Below are 20,243 nucleotides of genomic sequence, written 5' to 3' on the forward strand. Positions count from 1 at the left end.
ATGCGTGGGGAAATTCAAAACCTGCTCTCCCTGACTCTAAGGCCTCTCTGATCTGCTACCTGCATCTCAGGACACATTCAAGGAACAGACTATTGCTCTACTGGACTTCTTTGGCCTTAAAAAAACAAGGGGTTAAAAAGAGTTAAGCAAAAAAACTAGCCCTAAGAAGCATGTTAAGGGTAAAAAGTAGTAATCAATATTTCTCAAGTCTAAATTTGGATCGTAAGTAGAACCAGGTATGCTTCTCGGACATGCATTATTGTCCATACTTCAATTCCCTAGACAACAGGCTAAGGGCTATTTCCAGGATGAAGCCAGATGTTACACAACCACGTAATTTCCAATATGTGAATACTGTGGGAGCCAATGTCATTTTTACAAGAGTTTACTAGAAACGTATCCTGCTGTCTATCCAAGAGATTTGGGTTGCTTCCTAAGCTTAGAAGATGTAATACTTTGGTACTAATACATAGACTTGTGGTACTAATTTTTCAAAAACTAATAAAATAACATTTATTAAGGAAGGCTCCAGATTAACCTCCTCTCTTTCCAATTAGTTTCTTATCAGAGTTTTTAGCACCACCAGCTGGCTAAAGAGATCTACTACAAACTTGTTTGGTTCTCAACCAGCTTTGTTCATTAAGAGAGGATCATATATTTATTTCACATTTAATTTGTGGTAAAGTAATTTACTTCAGCTTCTAAATAAAATTAGAAATGCCTTTCCTTGTCAGTCAAATAAGTAGTAATCCGCTTTGGCTTTTTTACATAAGAAGGAGATATATTGTGGTTAGTAAGTCATTAGGGAAAACTGAATCTACCCACTAACACTAATTTGATTTCTTACACCATAGTCGCACCCTCAAAACACAAAGACTAAGAACTACAATGAAAATCTGAAACTAAAAGAGAGAGGAAACTAAATGGTCCTGAATACTACACTAGCCTATAGTGTTTATATCAAACACTAACTTAATTGGGAATAAAAATGATTGAGGAGGTAATTTCACTTTTAAAAATTTTGAGTTTAGGGGAACCTGGGTGGTCAGTCAGTTAAGTATCCAACTTCGGCTCAGGTCATGTTCTTACGGCTCATGGGTTTGAGCCCCGTGTTGGGCTTTCTGCTGACAGCTCAGAGCCCAGAGCCTGCTTCAGATTCTATGTTTCCCTTTCTCTCTGCCCCAATCCTGCTTGTGCTCTCTCTCAAAAACAAACATTTTTAAAAAATTATTAAAAAAATAAAATAAAAACTTTTGAGTTTTCCACCAAGATTCCTGATTTGCATCTGACATGCATATATATACACCACTATCTTTCCATTTATCTTTCCTTCCTGTTTAACTGAACCACATCTAGCAATGAATAACAGTACAAAGAGAGCACAACTAAGCCCTTAGGGTTCAAATCTGATCTCCATACAATGAAATCAGTCAGTGAAAATAAATATTCCTGAAGAACTAAGTCTGGTGATTTCCCCCAAACAACCAATTTGTCCATGAAAAGTACATCCAGCAACTTGTTGTCAGGACCAACTTCTAACCTACAGAATGAATGGCACCAATATTGTAACAAATTTGGTCACTACAGAAACTTTTCTACTACTCTACAAGGCAATGCACAAGAGAGAAAGAAAAAGAAGGTTCCGTCCAATTAATCAAATCTCACTCCGATGGTAGAGTTCCACTAAAAGCTTTCTGATAGAGTCTGAAACTACTGTAATAATTTTATGATGATAGCAGTTTAAATATCCATACAAATGTGTGGTCAAGTTCATATTTTTTAAACTCTCTGAGTTTAAATCTGCAATTGAAAGCCCAGTAAAGAAGACAATGTGTAATAGTCTCAGATAAAACTAAGGACCAGCAGATGCTCTACCCAATTTTTTTAAGTCATCTCTACACCCAACATGGGGCTCAAACTCATGACCCTGAGATCAAGAGTCGCAGGTGCCACCGACTGAGCCAGCCATGTGCCCCTGATGCTCTACCCAATTTAACACATAATTTGAAGATGCAAACTTTGATCAATTTCATTCTATTCCTTCGCTCACTTGTTTACTCATTCATTCATTCTTTCATGTATTCATTGAATACTCCATCAAACACAGTTAAATTTCTGCAAAAAGGGAGTGAGAGTGTGACTTCTCTATGGCCCTCTCCTCTCCTCTCCTTGGGTTAGAGCCTTGCCATGTCATCTCCAAGGCAGAGAAGATTTCTATTTGAAGTCATGAATGGGTTACAAGAAACCTCAACAATAATATTGACTTGGGTTGAGAAATACATTTTGTAACTTCTATTTTTGTTCCTACATAGGTTCTTTAACATAATTCCTGAATGATACTAAAGGCTAAGTGTGTTCACATATTTTATTTTAACTGCAAATTCAGCCTACTCTACCATTATCAGGCAGTGGTATTCTTAAATCAAAAGATATAAATTTGAGGTGTAAGAAAAACACATGACCATTAACAAGTACCAGCAACATGAGTGCCATCAAATAAAATGTTTTCATTATTTGTGAGTTTCCCATGTTAGTTTTCTTCTTTAAATTTTTTTTAATGTTTGTTTATTTTTGAGACACACACACACACACACACACACACACAGAGCATGAGCGGGGGAGGGGCAGAGAGAGAGAGAGGGAGACACAGAATCTGAAGCAGGTGCCAGGTTCCAAACTGTCAGCACAGAGCCTGATGCGGGGCTCAAACCCATGGGCTGTGAGATCATGACCTGAGCTGAAGTCGGACGCTTCACTGACTGAGCCACCCAGGCACCCCATCAGTTTTCTTCTTTAACCAAAAGATAAAATAATTGAGAATTAGGTCCAGTATGGCTTGAAATTAGCAATAAAGGGTCTCAGCTTTATCTGTAGAATGGGTATGAGTAAGAGGTGATGTGTGGGATCACTGCACAGATTCAGTAAGATGACTCTAGCAGGTGTTTAATGAACAGGAGAATGAACCGATACAGGCCAAGAAAGCTGAGGGGGTCTGAGCATCAAGGACAGGGTTCCCTGGCAAGATGCTCAACACCCTGAGAAGCTGACAAGAATGAAACCTGAGAAAAAGAACAGGGGCAGCTACCTGGAGGGACTTAGGTGGTGGGGGCAGCTTTCTAGGCTGGGGGATTAGAGTATGTGTGCAGACAGCTATGGAAGTTATACACACAGGAGAGGGAATGGCGGATGGAGAAAGGTCTTAGATCAGAAAAAGGGGAGGGGGTGAGATCAGAACAAAGGAGGGGAATTAGAAAAAGAGATCAGAAAAACAGAGAGATTAGAAAAACAGAAGAGATCCTCTTCCTTACAACTAGAATTGAAAGCAAATTGAGAGGTTTGGGGGCAAAGAGGAGGCAGGAGACATAACCCGGGCAGAGGCCACGGCCCTGTCCATGAAGCAGAAAGGCAAGCTCACCTGCAGAGCAGAAGGAAAGTTTTGGTACAACGATGACAGAGAGCAAGTTGATCTGATCGTGTGGGACAATGCTGAGGAACTGGCTTAGGGTGTGATGCCAAAAGTTCTGAGGCCCCTCAGATGAGTACAGACCGTGGGTCCAGGAGAAGATGCTGACTCTCCTGCCAACAATTTGCTATCCCTGAAACAGGAAATCAAAGACAGATGAGACCAAGTTCTCCTGGATGCTAATAAGGGCAGGATATGGCTTCGAGTGACAGCAACGCCAAACCTGAGCATGGAAAGGAAAGCATTCTGGAATTACACAGGACCAGGGCTGCGAAACTGTGTACAGAAGTGTGCCAAACACTGTGGTCAAGTAGGTACAGCAGTTTCTGCCTGAACTGAGAATGTGGTCCCATTCTGGGATTGGCCATCAGAGGACCAAAGCAGGCAGCAGGGGATCTAAGAACCGGGATCCAGGAAGGTGGACATAGAGTTCACAGACATTACTCTGGATGGGAGAGGGAGAGGGAAACGTACCATGGTGTGTTTGGGGGAGGGGGTGGAAGCATTGGACAAAGAAGACAAATGGTCAGCTTGCTCCAGGTCACAGACTGGCAAGGAGCAGGTCCAACTAACTACCTAAGGCCACTTGAGAGCACGGGTTCTGCAATACCGGGCTGTGGGCAAGTCAAAACCAAAGCCCCCTCCACAGAGGCTCAGCCTGAGGCTAGACTACAAGTGAAGATAAGGAGGGGAAAGTGGTGTTAAACATTCCGGGGGCTTAGTTGCAGCCAAAAACAACTGAGGCGGAAAATGCAGACACACTGGGGGAGAAAGAATGATGGGGTCCAGCACAAGATTCCAACAGCCATGTTCAGCCACCAGTAACTAGTTCTGGGATCCTAAAATCCTAAGTTCCATAGACGAGGGTGGGGGTCGAGGTGAGTGATAAGCAGGAGAGAGGACTGGGAAAAGTAAAGGTTATCTGAATAGACATTTTTCCAAAGAAGACATACAGACGGCCAACAGACACATAAAAGGATGCTCAACGTGACTCATCAACAGGGAAATGCAAATCAAAACCACACCTGTCAGGATGGTAAAATCAAAAACACAAGAAATAACAAGTGTCGGCGAGGATGTGGAGAAAAAAGAACCCTTGTACACTGTCAGTGGAAACACAAATTGGTGCAGCCACTGTAGAAAACAGTATGGAGTTTCCTTGAAAGTTAAAAACAGAATTACCATATGACCCAGTAATTCCACCACTGGGTATTTTCTCCACAAAAACAAAAACACTAATTCCAGAAGATATATGCGCCCCTATTTTACTGAAGCACTATGAACAATAGCCAAGATATGGAAGCAACCCAACTTCATAGATGAAAGAAAATGGGGTGTAAAACAGCAAAATACCTAGAAATAAACCTAACTAAAGAGGTAAATGATCTGTACTCTGAAAACTATCAAACTCTTATGGAAGAAACTGAGGACACAAAGAAATGGAAAAGCATTCCATGCTCATGGAAGAACACGCGTTGTTAAAATGTCTATACTACCCAGTGCAATCTACACGTTTAATGCAAATCCCCATCAAAATACCACCACCATTTTTCACAGGGCTAGAACAAACCATCCTAAAACTTGTATGGACCCAGAGAAGGCGCCGAACAGCCAAAGCAATCCTGAAAAAGAAAAACAAAACCAGAGGCATCACAATTCTGGGTTTCAAGCTACATGAACAGACACATGAAAAGAGGCTCAACATCACTCAGCATCAGGGAAACACAAATCAAAACCATAGTGAGATACTACCTCACACCTGTCAGGATTAACAACACAAGAAACAACACGTGTTGGTGAGGATGCAGAGAAAGGGGAACCCTACTGCACTGTCGGCAGGAATGCAAACTGTGCAATTGCTCTGGAGAACAGGATGGAGTTTCCTCAAAAGACGAAAAATAGAACTACCCTCTGACCCAGCAATTGCACCGTTAGGTATTTATACAAAGGATACAATAATACAGATTCGAATACATGCACCCCAAATTTTATAGCATCATTATCTACAATAGCCAAACTATGGAGGGAACCCACATGTCCATCGAATGATGAATGGATAAAGATGTGGTCGATATACTTGATGGAATATTAGCCATCAAAAAGAATGAAATCTTGCCATTTGCAATGATGTGGATGGAGCTAGAGTGTATTATGCTAAGTAAGTCATTCAGAGAATGACAAATACCATATGATTTCACTCATGTAGAATTTGAGAAACACAACAGATGAACATATGGGAGGGGGACAAAAAAGGGGTGGGGGAACAAACCATAACACAGTCTTAGTGATAGAAAACAAAATGAGGGTTGATGGACAGAGGTAGGATGGGAAACGGGCTGGATGGGTGATGGGTAGTAAGGAGGGCACTTATTATGATGAGCACTGGGTGTTGTATGTAAGTGATGAACCACAGAATTCTACTCCTGAAACCAATACTGCACTGTATGTTAACTAAAATTTAAATTAAAAAAAAAAAGATGCGGTATACACGTACAATGGAACATTACTCAGCCATAAAAAAAAGAATGAGATCTTGCCATTGCAACAACATGGATGGATCTAGACAGTATAATGCTAAGTCAGTCAGAGAAAGACAAATACCATATGATTTCACTCAACATGCGACTTCAGAAACAAAGAAAAAAAGAGACAAATAGACTCTCTCTCTCTCTCTCTTTTTTTTTTTAAGATAGAGTGTGATCGGGGTAGAGGGGCAGAGGGACAGACAGAATCTCAAGCGGGCTCCACGCTCAGTGCAGAGCTTGACGTGGGGCTGTATCTCTCCATCCTAGTATCGTGACCTGAGCCAAAATCAAGAGTTGGATACTCAAACACAAAGAACAAACTAGTGGCTACCACAGGGGAGGCGAGTGGGGAGATGGGTGAAATAGACAAAGGGGATTAAGAGTATGTTTTCATGATGAGCACCTAGTAACGTATAGAATTGCTGAATCAGATTGTATACCTGAAACTAATCTAACACTGTATGTTAATTACACTTCAATTTTTTATTTATTTTTATTTTATTTATTTATTTTTTTTTACGTTTATTTATTTTTGAGACAGAGAGAGACAGAGTATGAACGGGGGAGGGGCAGAGAGAGAGGGAGACACGGAATCCGAAGCAGGCTCCAGGCTCCGAGCCATCAGCCCAGAGCCCGACGCGGGGCTCAAACTCACGGACCGCGAGATCGTGACCTGCGCTGAAGTCGGACGCTCAACCGACTGAGCCACCCAGGCGCCCCACACTTCAATTTTTTTTTTTTTATTTTTTATTAAATTTTTTTTTCAACGTTTATTTATTTTTGGGACAGAGAGAGACAGAGCATGAACGGGGTAGGGGCAGAGAGAGAGGGAGACACAGAATCGGAAACAGGCTCCAGGCTCTGAGCCATCAGCCCAGAGCCTGACGCGGGGCTCGAACTCACGGACCGCGAGATCGTGACCTGGCTGAAGTCGGACGCTTAACCGACTGCGCCACCCAGGCGCCCCACTTCAATTTTTTAAAAAGGTAAAGTTTTATCCGTATTAGGGCCTACCCTGCCTCTCCCAGGGTCAACTTAGGCACTGGGACAGGCAGAGGCGAGGGAAAGAACAGGAACTAAGAGGCGCCACGCGAAGTCCATGGTGCATTTAATTACTACTTCACCCTGATTGTCTCTAGCAGCAGATTGCAGCCAAGCAGATAATGTGGTCAAGCCAGAAATGATAAAACACAATGCTGAACTCACAGCTACTGATGAGAAAGGTCTTCCGAGTGAACCAGAGCAGAATCCTACCTTACCAAGAGACAATCATGGATTTGGATTAGCACCCCCACCCCAGTTAAAATGATAAAAACCCATATGTCATTAAAAGAAATATTTTTTTTGCTTTCACAGCTTATTTGGCAAAACACTATTATGATGTAATTCCCAAGGCAAAATGCGTAACACATGGGTTCCTATCAAAGCAACCCGAACTGGGATGAATGCTCCGGTTTCATGTGATAAAACACTGCATCGGATTCCTTTTGTTTATAGTGCAGATAACCAAATGAAGTCTCAAGTATAACAATCCAAACCAAACCAATTCATATGAACAGAGAAAAGCTATTTCATCATGCAACTGATTTAACAAGAGCATTTCTGGGCAGAGCAGGTGTGCCTTGCTTCCTCATGTTTATGCTCAGTATTGTGGGGATAAAAGGCATGGTTCCTGTCCTCAGGGCGATTATACCATTAAAAGAAGAGAGAAGGGAATATAGCAGTGAGTAAGCGCACAAGCTTGGTAGTTAACCCGCCTGAGTTTGAGTCTCAGGTCCATTACTCACCAGCCGGTGACGTTGAGCAAGTCTGTGACCTCTCCAAACTTTTCCCTCCGTAAAATGAGGATAGATAGGGCCTAACCCATGAGGATCCTATAGGGATTCATTCAACACAGTGCCTGGTACACAGTAAACACTCAGTAAGTGTTAGTGGCTAGTATTATCGTGCTTACTATCATTAGATACCTTAATGCTACAGGAGTTCTAAGGAAGGTAAAGAAACTTTCTGGGCTGGAGTGATCAGGGAGGCTACCTAGAAGACAGAGTTCAGCTAAGCTCTAAGGAATGGATGCCATTCAGGCATGTGGATGAGGGAGTCAGAGCAGAGAGGGCAGTGAACCTGGCAACAGCAAAAATGCCAGAAGAGAAATGATAAAATCAGTACATGGCAGGCAGATCAGAATGGTGGAGAATTTCTGATTTGAGAAAACGATGGGGGACACGCTAAGGAGGCACACAAGGCCTCTGTGTGTGTGTGTGCGTGTAGGGGCTTTGCATGACAGGCCAAGGACTCTAGGGGTTAGCTGGCAGGCAATGAAAAACTACTGAATTCAAAAAGTAAAATTAAAAAATAATGCTAAAAAAAGAAAAAGTAACGCTAATCTTCCTCATGCAAAATGTAACTGGAAGGGTAAACCAGTGATTTTCCAACTTGAACGTGCGTGTCTATCACTCAGGGATCACGTTAAAGTAAACACATTTGGCTCAGTAGGTTTGGAGTGGGGCCTGAGATTAGGCGTTGCTAATAAGCTCCTTGGTGCTGATGCTGCTGGTCACTGGAAGGCTCTTTAAATGGCAAGTGTGTGTCTATTCAAGGTAGCCTGATAGAGGAGGACTGGGTAGGAGGCACGCAGACAAGATGGCTAGACGTGAGGTGGCAAATCACAGGTCCTTATGTCACAGTAAAAACACAGTACTGAAAATTTTAATTTCATTGTAGGAGATAGATAAGAAGGACAATCAGAACTCTTAAGTGGAACTCCTAATCCTGAGCCTATTTTTTTTGCATCTTAATATTAAATAGCTCACGTAAAATATAAATTTATTTTATTAAATACGAGCTTTTCTTATTTTACTAATACAACACACAGTATCATTAGGATTGTTTTACCCAGAAGTTAGCTCTCGACTACAAAAGAAAAGCCTAAGAAATGGATTCCTCTTTCTATAAAGGAAAATGGCATGAATACATTCATGACGTGTGGCTATTAATAACTTCAGGGATGACTGAAAGGGTTAGCAACATTTGGTCATAAGAAAGAAACCATGGCAGCAGTATCTTATGTGACAGTTGGAGTAAAAGAAAAATAGCCCTCATGCTATTACAGCAGGAACAGCGTATTCGACCATATATGTAGATGAGGAATTAGATATGTCGGCCATAACACTTGTTATAGTGACACCTCAAAAACCAAACCCAGGGTTGGATAGCTGTCAAACCCAGTAATTTCCTCTTGAGAGCAGTCTTTGTCACATTGACAGACCACATCTGTATTCAGGTGGCGGTCGCTTCTGAATAATATCTGTGATACACAGAGAAAATAAAGGAGACTGCCATGCCACTCTCCATGATAGATGACCCCACCAGCGGGTTCTGGAACTAGAAGAAGCCTGCCAGATAATATAACACAACACCCTCATTTCTGAGATGAGGGGAGTGCAGGCCAGAGAGGTGCGGTGATTTGTGGCAGAACTGGGACCAGAACTCAAGTCTTCCTGCTCCCCGGCCCTGGGGCTCACTGCTCAACGTGACCTTAATATGGCGCTGGGTGTAGCATTTAGAGAGCAAAGCAAAAAATATAGAGAATAGAAAGCCCATTCGCTACATAAGCCATCATTTACATAAAATGGAGTCATCTGTTCAACATGTACGAAACCGCGCTGTGCTGTCTCTAGCGTGATAGTGAACACTTCTCTGTGCCTGCTCACATTAAGCTCGTGCCCTAATACTGGATTATAGGTATCCAAATTAACTATGAATAAGCATAAAGGAGAAAGATATTTATGACAGACTAGAAGTTTAAAGCAGAAGGTGAAGACAATTTCCCTTTGGGGGTTGGAAGGTGGTTGGTAGGGTAGGGCCAACTTTCAGGATAAGAACTTTATTTTAATTTAGTTATTTTGAGAGAAAGAGAGACAGGGCATGTGAGCAGGGGAGGGACAGAGAGAGAAGGAGAGAAAGAATCCGAAGCAGGCTCCACACTGCCAGCACAGAGCCCGACACAAGGCTCGAATGCACGCACCGTGAGATCATGACCTGAGCTGAAGTCAAGAGCCCGACGCTTAACCGTCCGAGCCACCCCGGTGCCCCCTTAACAGCTGGGCTGTGAAGGTGAGTACAATTTGCATCTGGGTGGGTTTAACGTGAAACAGGACTACAAAATCTGGATATCTGAAATGTAAGAGGGATTAAATATTCCTTCCAATCAAATACTATATCCTTGATAATATAAACGAAGTTAGCTTAACTAAAGAAACCAAAATAGCATGTTCTATTTGAAAATCTATGTAATGAGGCCATCGCTCTTCTCTACCTGTATCCTGTCCAGATTCTGAGCTTCGATTCCTGTGGCACCAGTTCTAAAATACTGGGAAACGGACAATCTGCAAATACAAGGATAGAAGTCTTTTCCCCAACTCACCACCTTTTGTTTGATTGCCCAGCGCTTCAGATACGGACATGGACTCCTGTCTTACCACCAGGCCCCCCAGGCTGATGTTGATTTATATTCATGGTCTCCAGCCAGGTCACCGGCCGCCCTCGGTGCATGGTGTCCACTCAAGAAAATGCCCCAAGCCCGCACTCGATCCCCAAGGAGATCATTTTTCTCCATGGTACAAAAATCAATTAAAAGCCCTCAGAAAAGCTGGGATTTTCTTAAAATGATTCGAATCTATTTCTATAGCTGGATTTTTTAAGTAGTTGTATTCAATATTTTACATGTGAAATCCCCAGAGAGAGGAAATTCTGAGGTCAGCCTGAAAAGCTCACACACATTAATACTGTCCACTCAGGAGCCATATGCACGAGGATCATCAGAAAAGGAAATCTCTGACAATAAGATTTTGAAACCAAAGAGTGAAATAAAAATTCAGGCATTACCATTGCCGAGAAGATAGGAAAATTTGTAAAATAAAAATTGGCAACTCAGCAAGTCTACTTCTTTGGCCATTATACTTACATAGGTATAGCTGGTAATGACTATCTATGCATGGTTACGAAAAAATGACATATGATTTCTAGGCTTTTTTAATACTTTTCTAGGGACAGAAGCATGTAGATACTGCTGGGCCAATAATCACATTCATCCCAGTAGGTACTCACTATAAGAACGGTGCTCTTGTTGAGGTCACATGACTACAGTTAGAAGAGAATTGTTCTGATGCACAAAATAATGACTGAGAAATTTTTTCTTGTTCAAGAAAATGCTATGCAACAAGTGTGCTATCGGCAGAAAGGAATTCTAGAAAGCTAAAGAATATAGGAATATTACTTCAAAAGAGATGCAAATAAATTGGAAAAGAAATGCTATCTTCAATGACTTTCCTTTTGGGCCCTGGGCTCTGTAAGACTCTCTTCCACTTAGCATAACAGAACTGTTAGTCTATTTTACCCAAGTTCGTGACAACCCTTCCCTCTGTAATGGCCACGATAGGAGACATATCTGATCTTTCTGCCAAGAGGATAGCCGTCCCTCCTAATCCCCTACTCCCACTGAAACTTTGACATTGAAAACATATTAATCAATGAGTCGTGATGCTCTTATTGTTGACCATTGTTTAATAACCAGAAGAGGAGAGTTAGATGTTCTTTGTTTTTTGACCTTCCCACGTAACATGAAGAATGGGATTCTTACACCAAAATGATCAGATATAACTTTAAATGTCTCCGGTCATGATTAGAGAGCCTCGTGGAGCCTCGATATTTCCAACATGACATTAGTGTCTGGCAATCTGCCTGCACACTCAGAACCTGAGACAGTGGGTCAGGAAGTGGGCCTTCTGCACATCCACATTTCATTTCATGGCTGGAAAGCAGAAGCTTCCCAGAGCTTTTCGCCAATTGACAGGTGGTGGGAAAGTGCAAATCTCAGTGCTTACAATGAGATGGAGAAGGCTCCTAGGCATGGAGGAGTAAATATACCCATGCAGAGAAAAATGCCTGCCAGAAGTATCACAGGGTGCTGATGGCAGGCAAAGTCAGGAAAGAACATTAAGCCAGCTCCTTGATAACAGCTGAGGCTAAATTGTGAATTGCAAGCGACCACAATATAAAGCAAAGAGAGGCCATCAGAGATTAATTTGTGAAAACCACATGCAAAAAGAGAAAAATGGAAGGCAAAGCCACATGTGGTTACAAAGCTCCTGATTGCATTTTAAAGTACTTTTTCCTAGTTTAGAAGAAGTAAATTAAACCATTAAAAAAAAAAAAACGCAAGTGAGAATTTCACTGTCACTGGATATTCGGAGTGACAATGAACCAACAATTGTTTATTAAGTAACTACAACGCATGAGGCAACATGCTGGAGCCAGCGGGTTACGGATAAGCTCATAAACTCAAAGAGCTTGCAGTATCTTATGAAGATAATCCTAAACGCTGCATTTTGTTTATCAAGTAAGTGAAAAAATATTCAACCATAAATAGTACCAAAATTCAGGGAAAGGAGACAAGAATATTCAATATTAAGAAAAAGAAACTTTTATTGAGCAGGACCTTGAAAGATAGGTCTAATCTGGGCAGGTTGGAAGTACAGAAAGGCATTGCCAATAGGGGAAACAGAATGAAGTTCAAATACACATCACACATTCAAAGGAACAAGCATTACGCCAAGGGAAACACAGGAATTTGGGGCTAATGAAAGAGGAGTTTGAAAAGGAATCAGATTTTGGAGAGCCAGGTTAAATAGCTTTAATCCTACCTGTTAGAGGCACTGAAGATCACTGAATGTTAAAAACAAAAACAACAACAACAACAACGACAACAACAAAAACACCACCACTATAAAATCTTCTCTAAGTTCCAGCAGTATTAAAGACAAAAGATAGTTTTTGTTTTAACCTTTTAATGCTAGAAACAGCCTATTATCTCACATTCATTCCACTGCACCAACAATACTACCCACAGTTCTCAAACTCTTCTGCCATTTGTAGTGAGTAGGGAAAAAGAAAAAAAAAGATCTTCAAAAAAAGAATTCCCTAAGAACTTCTGAATAATGAAACAACACCTCTGATACAGCCTTAGTTATTTTAGTACACAAATCATGATCATCAGTCCTAAGTGGAAAGCAAAGTTTCAAATACTGAAAGGATTCTCAAGTTTTGAAATCCATATATTAAACATTTTATGATATCTTTAGAGATAAGATAAACTAGTACCAATTTTTGTCTTTGTTTTTTGTGGAATGTATCATCTCTTGGTTTAAGCAGCAATTTGTTCTTCAAAACCCTTTCCATGGTAGAAAACTTGTTTCTTTAATTTATATGAAAAAAGCTATCCTTAGCAGCCCCCAAGCAATCACTAATTAAAAATAAAATCTCAGGGTGCCTGGGTGGCTCAGTTCATTAAGTGTCCGACTCTTGGTTTTAGCTAAGGTCATGATCTCACTGTTCTTGAGTTCAAACCCTGCAGTGGGCTCTGTGCTGACAGTGTGGAGCCTGCTTGGAATTATCTCTCTCCCTCTCTCTCTCTGCCCCTCCCCCACTCACTCTCTCTGTCTCTCTCAAAATGAATACATTTTGAAAAAATAAAAATAAAATCTCAAAAACCGTTGCTTCCCCTAATAAAACAAACACCTCTGTAAAACAAGAATTGAAAGTATGTATAGAAAGGCTTAGGGAAGAGACTATAAAACATTATGATACAGCAAAATAACAAAAGGAAATTAAACATCAGTGTATATAACTTAAGAAAGAAATATAAAAGAAAAATAAAACCATAGCAGAGAAAAAAGAAAAGCCATATCGATCACAGCACAAAGAATAGACTTTGCTGAAAATATGTGATGAGATATAGTGAGCAAAACAAGCCAATGAAAGAGACACTAATAGAAAATTAAAAGGACTTCTGGGGTGCCTGGGTGGCTCACTAGGTTAAGTATCTGACTTCGGCTTGGGTCATGATCTCACGGTTCGTGAAATCGAGCTCTGCATCAGGCTCTGTGCTGACAGCTCAGAGCCTGGAGCCTGCTTCAGATTCTGTGTCTGCCTCTCTCTCTGCCCCTCCCTCACTCATGCTCTGTCTCTCACACATAGATAAATGTTAAAAAAAAACTTAAAAAAAAAAGGACTTCCAATGTAAGCATAATCAGCATTCTCAAAGAAAAAGTGACTCAAAAATGCTAATGTTCAATCCACTATGTATTTTTATTTAAGGGCAAAGATAGCCCAGATATCAACATTTTGAAACACGAAAGACACCAGAGAATACCGTTCTCATGATCCCTACTAGAGGACAGACTTCAGCTAAGCATAAACTATGGCACAAGGCTTGGAGGTGAGCTTTGAATCCACATAACTGTAGAATTAAGACTAAAACAAGAGATTATGACTGCTAATCATAAATGTTATACTATATATACCCATTAAAAATGTGAGTGTTATAAACCCTGACAATATGTATTTTTAAAAATCACATTGCTTTTGAGGTGCCTGGGTGGCTCAGTCAGTTAAGCACCCAACTTCAGCTCAGATCATGATCTCATGGTTTATGAGTTTGAGCCCCAAGTCAGGCTCTGTGCTGACAGCTCGGAGCCTGGAGCCTGCTTTAGATTCTGTGTCTCCCTCTCTCTCTGCCCCTCCCCCACTTGTGTTTGAGCCTCTCTCGCTCAAAAATAAGCATTAAAAATTTTTTTAAAAAGAAAACACATTGCTTTTATTCATGATAAAATCAATAATGTAAACATTCCCAGAATACTTAGAAAGCAATTCACAAACCTTCTACAAGTATCTCATTTAGCTCTTATGACGCTTTAATGAATGATCCAACATTAAAACCAAAATGATTCTTTGATGCCTTATGCCCCAAGTCTGTCTTCTTGAATTGGTTGTTTGGCTGGTTTTATTGTTGTGGTTCGTTGGTCAGGCTTAAAAAATGAAGGTGTGATATGGACAACTACTTCCGAAAGAGACCATTCTTGATCTTTAGAAGTTTCTTTAGGAAAAATATGGCAGTAAATGAATGGAAGGTAAGGAAAATTTCTTCAGTTATTCACACCACAGATGACTCTAATTAGGATTCTCCATCTCTGGCTGTCTTCTTCTAGTGTCTTTGGATATCAGCTTTCTTTTGGGTAACTATGGACCTGGGTAATGAATTCCATTCACAGTGGTCAATTAAGTCAAACTCTACTCCAGGTGTACAAAAACTGAGTGTCCAACCTTAGAAATATTATGTAATTTTGTACTACTAACAGCCTCGGCAGCTGATTTTTTTCCTTACTTTTGAAAATTGTTGGGGTACCTGGGTGGCTCAGTTGGTTAAGCGTCTGACTCTTGATATTGTCTCTTGTCATGATCTCATGGTTTATGAGATTGAGCCCCAGGTCAGGCTCATGGAGCCTTGCTTGGAATTCTCTGTCTCCCTCTCTCTCTCCCTCTCTGCCCCTCCCCTCACACCCCCACCCTGCCCACGTGCGCTCCCTCTCTCAAAATAAACAAACATTAAAAAAAAAAAAAAAAGAAAATTGTTGGCACTACTGAAACAGAGTTTTGTGGAAGACAGACATCTCTGGGTCTTTGGCCTACTTCAATCTACACTTAGAGGAACTATTTTTCTCTCCTTATTTGGTTTTACAACTTTAATGCTTATTATGCATCATTTATTCTGGTTTAGGGTCTATGGTGCTAAAAAATAATAAAAATGAGAGTTTAAAATGGGCACTTGCAATTAACTAAAATGTCTTGTTGGGCTATAGTCTCCAAACTGTTTTGATCCATAACCCTAGGAAGTATAAGATCTGTGGGCATGTGATACAGTTATTTACAGGTTATATGCACATGTGCTATTAATATAGCATGTACATTACAAGTCATAATATAGAAATTCTGAAGAATTAAAGATAAAAATATTTACTATTAGTGGCAAATGATTTTTTTGCTGTCAGTAAAATTGTTAATAATACTAATAAGAACGAAGTGATTTAATATACTTTATTTCTGAACATTTCAGTTTAATCTTTTATGATTGAGCAATTTGTTTTAATACCTGGTTTTAATGGCTGTCAGAGATACCTCATGAAGATATGTGGACCCAAACAGGAAAGGGACACCATGACACTGAGTCCCTTGATTTACAATTCCATCCTCCTATAAGGAAAAGGTTTAGGGGTGTTTTGTGGGGTTTTTTAAAAATTATTATTTTGTTGTTATTGCTAACTGAAATTTAGCTAGTTGATGTCCATCTCTCCTGATATTAGTTGCTCTTGAAAGCTTATTAAAGTTATTCAATTTTTATCTCTTCAGGAATTGTGTTCTAAAACCACTGAAACTTTAGAAGATTTTTTTCCACTGGGTTAGTACGTTCCGTTTCCAACTTATTGAACATGCGGGTGTGAAGGGCTTTAATAGGTGACAAATCATGTTTTAAAATAGAATCACATTTCCAAACACTCACGTTCAAAAATATGCTCCCAGAAGCGCAGATTTCTTTTGAGAAGTTGTTTGTCCCTCATTGTTAAAACTCTACTTCTACGTGGAAGGGATAAGTGTATTTGAGTGTATTTTTCAAAAATACACTTGAGGTATGAGGTTGCACCTACTGAGACTGTTTAACACATAAAAGTCAGCAAACGTGGGCACTTGTCTTTTTGTAAAAGAAAAATGAAATAATAATTCTATGTTCCATGTGTAGAAATACATTGCGGTTTGGGGCACCTGGGTGGCTCAGTCAGTTAAGCATCTGACTTCGGCTCAGGTCTGATCTCACCGTTTGTGGGTTTAAGCCCCGCATCGGGCTCTGTGCTGATAGCTCAGAGCCTGGCATCCATTTCAGATTCTGTGTCTCCCCCTCTCTCTGACCCTCCCCCACTTGCACTCTGTGTCTCGCTCTCGCAAAAATAAATAAACATTAAAAAAAAAAAGAAATACATTGAGGCGCATTACTCATCTCATCACAAAGCGTATCCAAAGATGTTACTAATCTCAAATGTCTTGTTGTTCTAGAATCAACTAAGTAATACCGTCCTATGGCATTCTGTCTACATGTGGCTTTAACTCCTTTGCTCTCCTTCAATAGCTTGTTCGATAACTGACTTGTGAATGTTGCAGTCAAAGAGCTTCATACAGGTCACTGTTAATGACAGTGAGCACAGATCCTTACTTCAAATAACCTGCTTGATAATTCCTATGGAGCAGGGCTGGCTTCTGGTCAGATTTCATGATTTTTTTTTTTTTTATCCTGAATGGGAACACCGGCCGTATGTTCCTACTATCCCCTCTCTCCTTCCTCTATATCCGAAACTCAGAGGGCACATGACTACTCAGAGCAAAGACTACATTTTTCAGTCCCTTCTCTCTTGCAGCTACCTGTGGCCTTGGAACAAAGTTTGGGTCACTGGAATATACGTAGAAACAATGGATAGCCTTCAGAGGAAGGGGATATCTTTTGCTCCCTTTCCTCTGACTTAGCTGGAATTCAGATGTGATGGCTGAAATCTAAGCAATCATGTTGCAGCAAGGGGGAGAAGCCTGGTACTGAGGCAGCCAGAACAGTAAGAAACAAGGGGCCAGGGTCCTTCGTGACTACATTGCCATCAAGTCAGCTCTGGACTGCCCGTGTTCATGTGGGAGAAGTAGCCGCCCGTCTTTCTTGAGTTTTGTGATTCTGGGTTTTCTGGCTCTTGCTGTAGCATGGACCACCAACTAATGCACCTGGTAACAGTTGACGGAAAGTTCACGCAAAGACCCAGAGAAGGCTCAGCCCTCCCACCCTGTCACGTCAGCCTATGTTTGTGCCGTTCATACTACTTCGTTCTGCAGCTTCCTAACAGAAACTGCGTATAAGCCACTTGCCTACGTCGTCGGGACTCATCTATAAGAACGACATAATATGACCATTAAGTCTCCTCTCTCGGGGATGTGTGAACGGAAACGCGTACCAACAACGTTGAAAGCAAATGAACGAGGGTGCCGCCACCAGGCAACCTCTACTCCACTCTCCTCTTGAGACAACTCAAGACCCAGGTGGGGCCTGTGTCTGATGAAATAGACCGCAGGGGAACACCAGTATCCATGTTAAACGTCAATAGAGACTCATTTTTTTTTTCTTGGTCAATACATACATCCACAAAGACATTCCACTCTCCCCTGCTCTTCCACCCTTACCAACGAATGTCTCTATACACCCCCCTGGTGTGCAAGCACTCCACTATGAAGCGTACAGATAGGGGGAAATCTGCATAAATACGTGCTCTCCATAAGACTGAAACCTTGCAAAGGCAAATGGTAAATCAAGGGGTAGGTGTACATAAAGATTGTGGTGCCTTACCTGAATACCTCCAGAATGGTCTGTTCTGGTAACTTGGGAGCCACCTGCCTAAATGCTTTCTTGAAATCTTCCAATGTTAAATATCCACGGTCTATTTTGAAATCAAAATATAAAACATTCACTTACTTCTATAAACCCTAGGAACTGTTATCTCCGCCATATTTGCGCGAAACTTCATTACTTGGGGAAAAGCAATAAATATAAGGTAATCTGAGACCGTCTCACTGGAAGAATGTAAGAATCTGGTAACACTCTCCTTCTGTGCAGTCCCAGATGATCTCACAGGCCACTTCTAGCCCTATCATTTGCTGATTCTTTAAGTGCCAGGGAATGGACCACAGACATTCATGCAATAATGGCATATTAGGCTTCAAGTCTTTGTGAACTGCCAGAACAATTTATTCTTCGAAATCCATTTATTGTCTTGCTTGGTGTTAGAATTATAATATATGAATTTTTAGAGGGAAACCATCATCGCAGCGAAGACGCTGACCCTGGACTCCATGAGTCTTTCCATCCTGTGTGTGATCTGTGGGGTTCGAAGCCACTTCTCTTGGCCATAACCAGTGTGAGAAAACAATTCCTCCGATCATGTGTGGGTCAAGGTAAGAGTCAAAGGAAAAAGGCCAAATGATCTCCCACACCTCTGTAGGTGGCTCATGACCTATATCCCCATGTGGCCAGCCCTTTTGCTGTCCCCATTACAAAGTAGGCAAATTCCAAGTACAATCACATCACTGTAAATATTATTTTATCCATGGAAAATGTCAAGAATTTAAGACTGTGATAGAGAAAGAAATTCGCCCCAACATCTAGATGATGGCTAATGAATACAGTAAAATAATCTTCCAGGTCTATCGATCATTTTATTTAGTAAAATAATCTTCCAAGTATATTGATTATTTTATTTACTGAGACTACGTGGCAAGTTGTCTTAATAGCAATTTTTTTATCAAAATGATTTAAAGATACTTACAGTGCCTGTCAAAAGCTGTGAAGATGTGTCTTATCTCGTTCCGATGGAGTTGAACTTCCTTCTTTTTTCTTACAATACTTAAAAACTCCTCAAGTGATAGGCCTAGAAGTTAGGAAAAACAATTTGCCAAAGATGACCATCTTCCTCTTTAAGAACAAACATAAATGAAAAGTGATACATATTATGAACAAACTTTATGTTAGTTTTAACGAACAGTGCATATTCATAAAGATCTATAAGGATGAAAAGACATTTTGCTAAACAGACCCAACCCTACCAATCAGTAGCAACAACGATAGGCACGGTTGGAGTTCACTAAGATTTTCCAGGGAATAAAGGAATGGTGACCTCAAAAAAGCGTAACACTCTTCCCTCTACAAGATGTGAAAGACAGGCCCGAAACTACTTATTAAACAAGGCATCCTAATTTTTCTTTCCTTATGGTTCTTTGATCCCTTTTTTCCTGGCCAGATGTCATTATGGAAGTTTTTTCTTTTTCCAACTGGGAGATCGGGCCGAAGAAGTCGCTTCTCAAAAGTCAATACCAATTGCACGCCAGAGATAAAGGTGGAGAGAATGTTCCATAAACAATAGAGCCGGCACCATCTGCAGCCTTGGGTGCTCCCCGCCACTAGTCTGCAGCCTCAGGCTCTGCTTCCTGTGATTCTCATAATAAAAGAGCCCAGCATGATCCTACGAGGTTGGATACTGTGATTACAATGTCTATTAAAATGAATTCTAATGTGATCTTTGTAGTAGGTCTAAAGAGTAGAGCCAAGGATTTAAGCATTGTAGTGAACTGAGCCCTAAATATATAAAAAGAGCAGTTCAATTTAGTAACTCAGAATTTCCATTACAGAATATATCACTATTTTAAAAATAGCCCCAAATCGTACGATAACCACATGCTAATTTCTAAGAACTTGCACTTAATGGTGAGGTAATACTGGGCTGTGTACCTTTCCTAAAATTGTTTCAATTATTAAAAAACAACAACAACAACAACATAGAAAA

At 40.7% G+C, this 20,243-nt stretch overlaps 1 protein-coding gene across 6 annotated transcripts in view; it reads right to left on the bottom strand.

Annotated features, from left to right (window-relative positions):
* Positions 1 to 20,243, bottom strand: part of EFCAB11 (EF-hand calcium binding domain 11) — a 157,092-nt gene that overhangs the window by 114,141 nt on the left and 22,708 nt on the right. For 4 of the 6 annotated variants that reach the window (XM_015074229.3, XM_015074232.3, XM_027066396.2 and 1 more), the window contains exons 4-5: positions 19,230 to 19,331; positions 18,254 to 18,344 (exon numbers count right to left, since the gene is read on the bottom strand). In XM_015074229.3, coding sequence (XP_014929715.2) covers positions 18,254 to 18,344; positions 19,230 to 19,331 — 193 coding nt within the window. Of the gene's footprint in view, positions 1 to 2,607; positions 3,597 to 14,105; positions 15,072 to 18,253; positions 18,345 to 19,229; positions 19,332 to 20,243 lie in introns of those variants that run through there. The other 2 variants (XM_015074228.3, XM_015074231.3) reach the window with 2 other exon arrangements.

Source organism: Acinonyx jubatus, chromosome B3 (genome assembly GCF_027475565.1).
Source record: "Acinonyx jubatus isolate Ajub_Pintada_27869175 chromosome B3, VMU_Ajub_asm_v1.0, whole genome shotgun sequence".
NCBI classification, from domain to species: Eukaryota; Metazoa; Chordata; class Mammalia; order Carnivora; family Felidae; genus Acinonyx; species Acinonyx jubatus.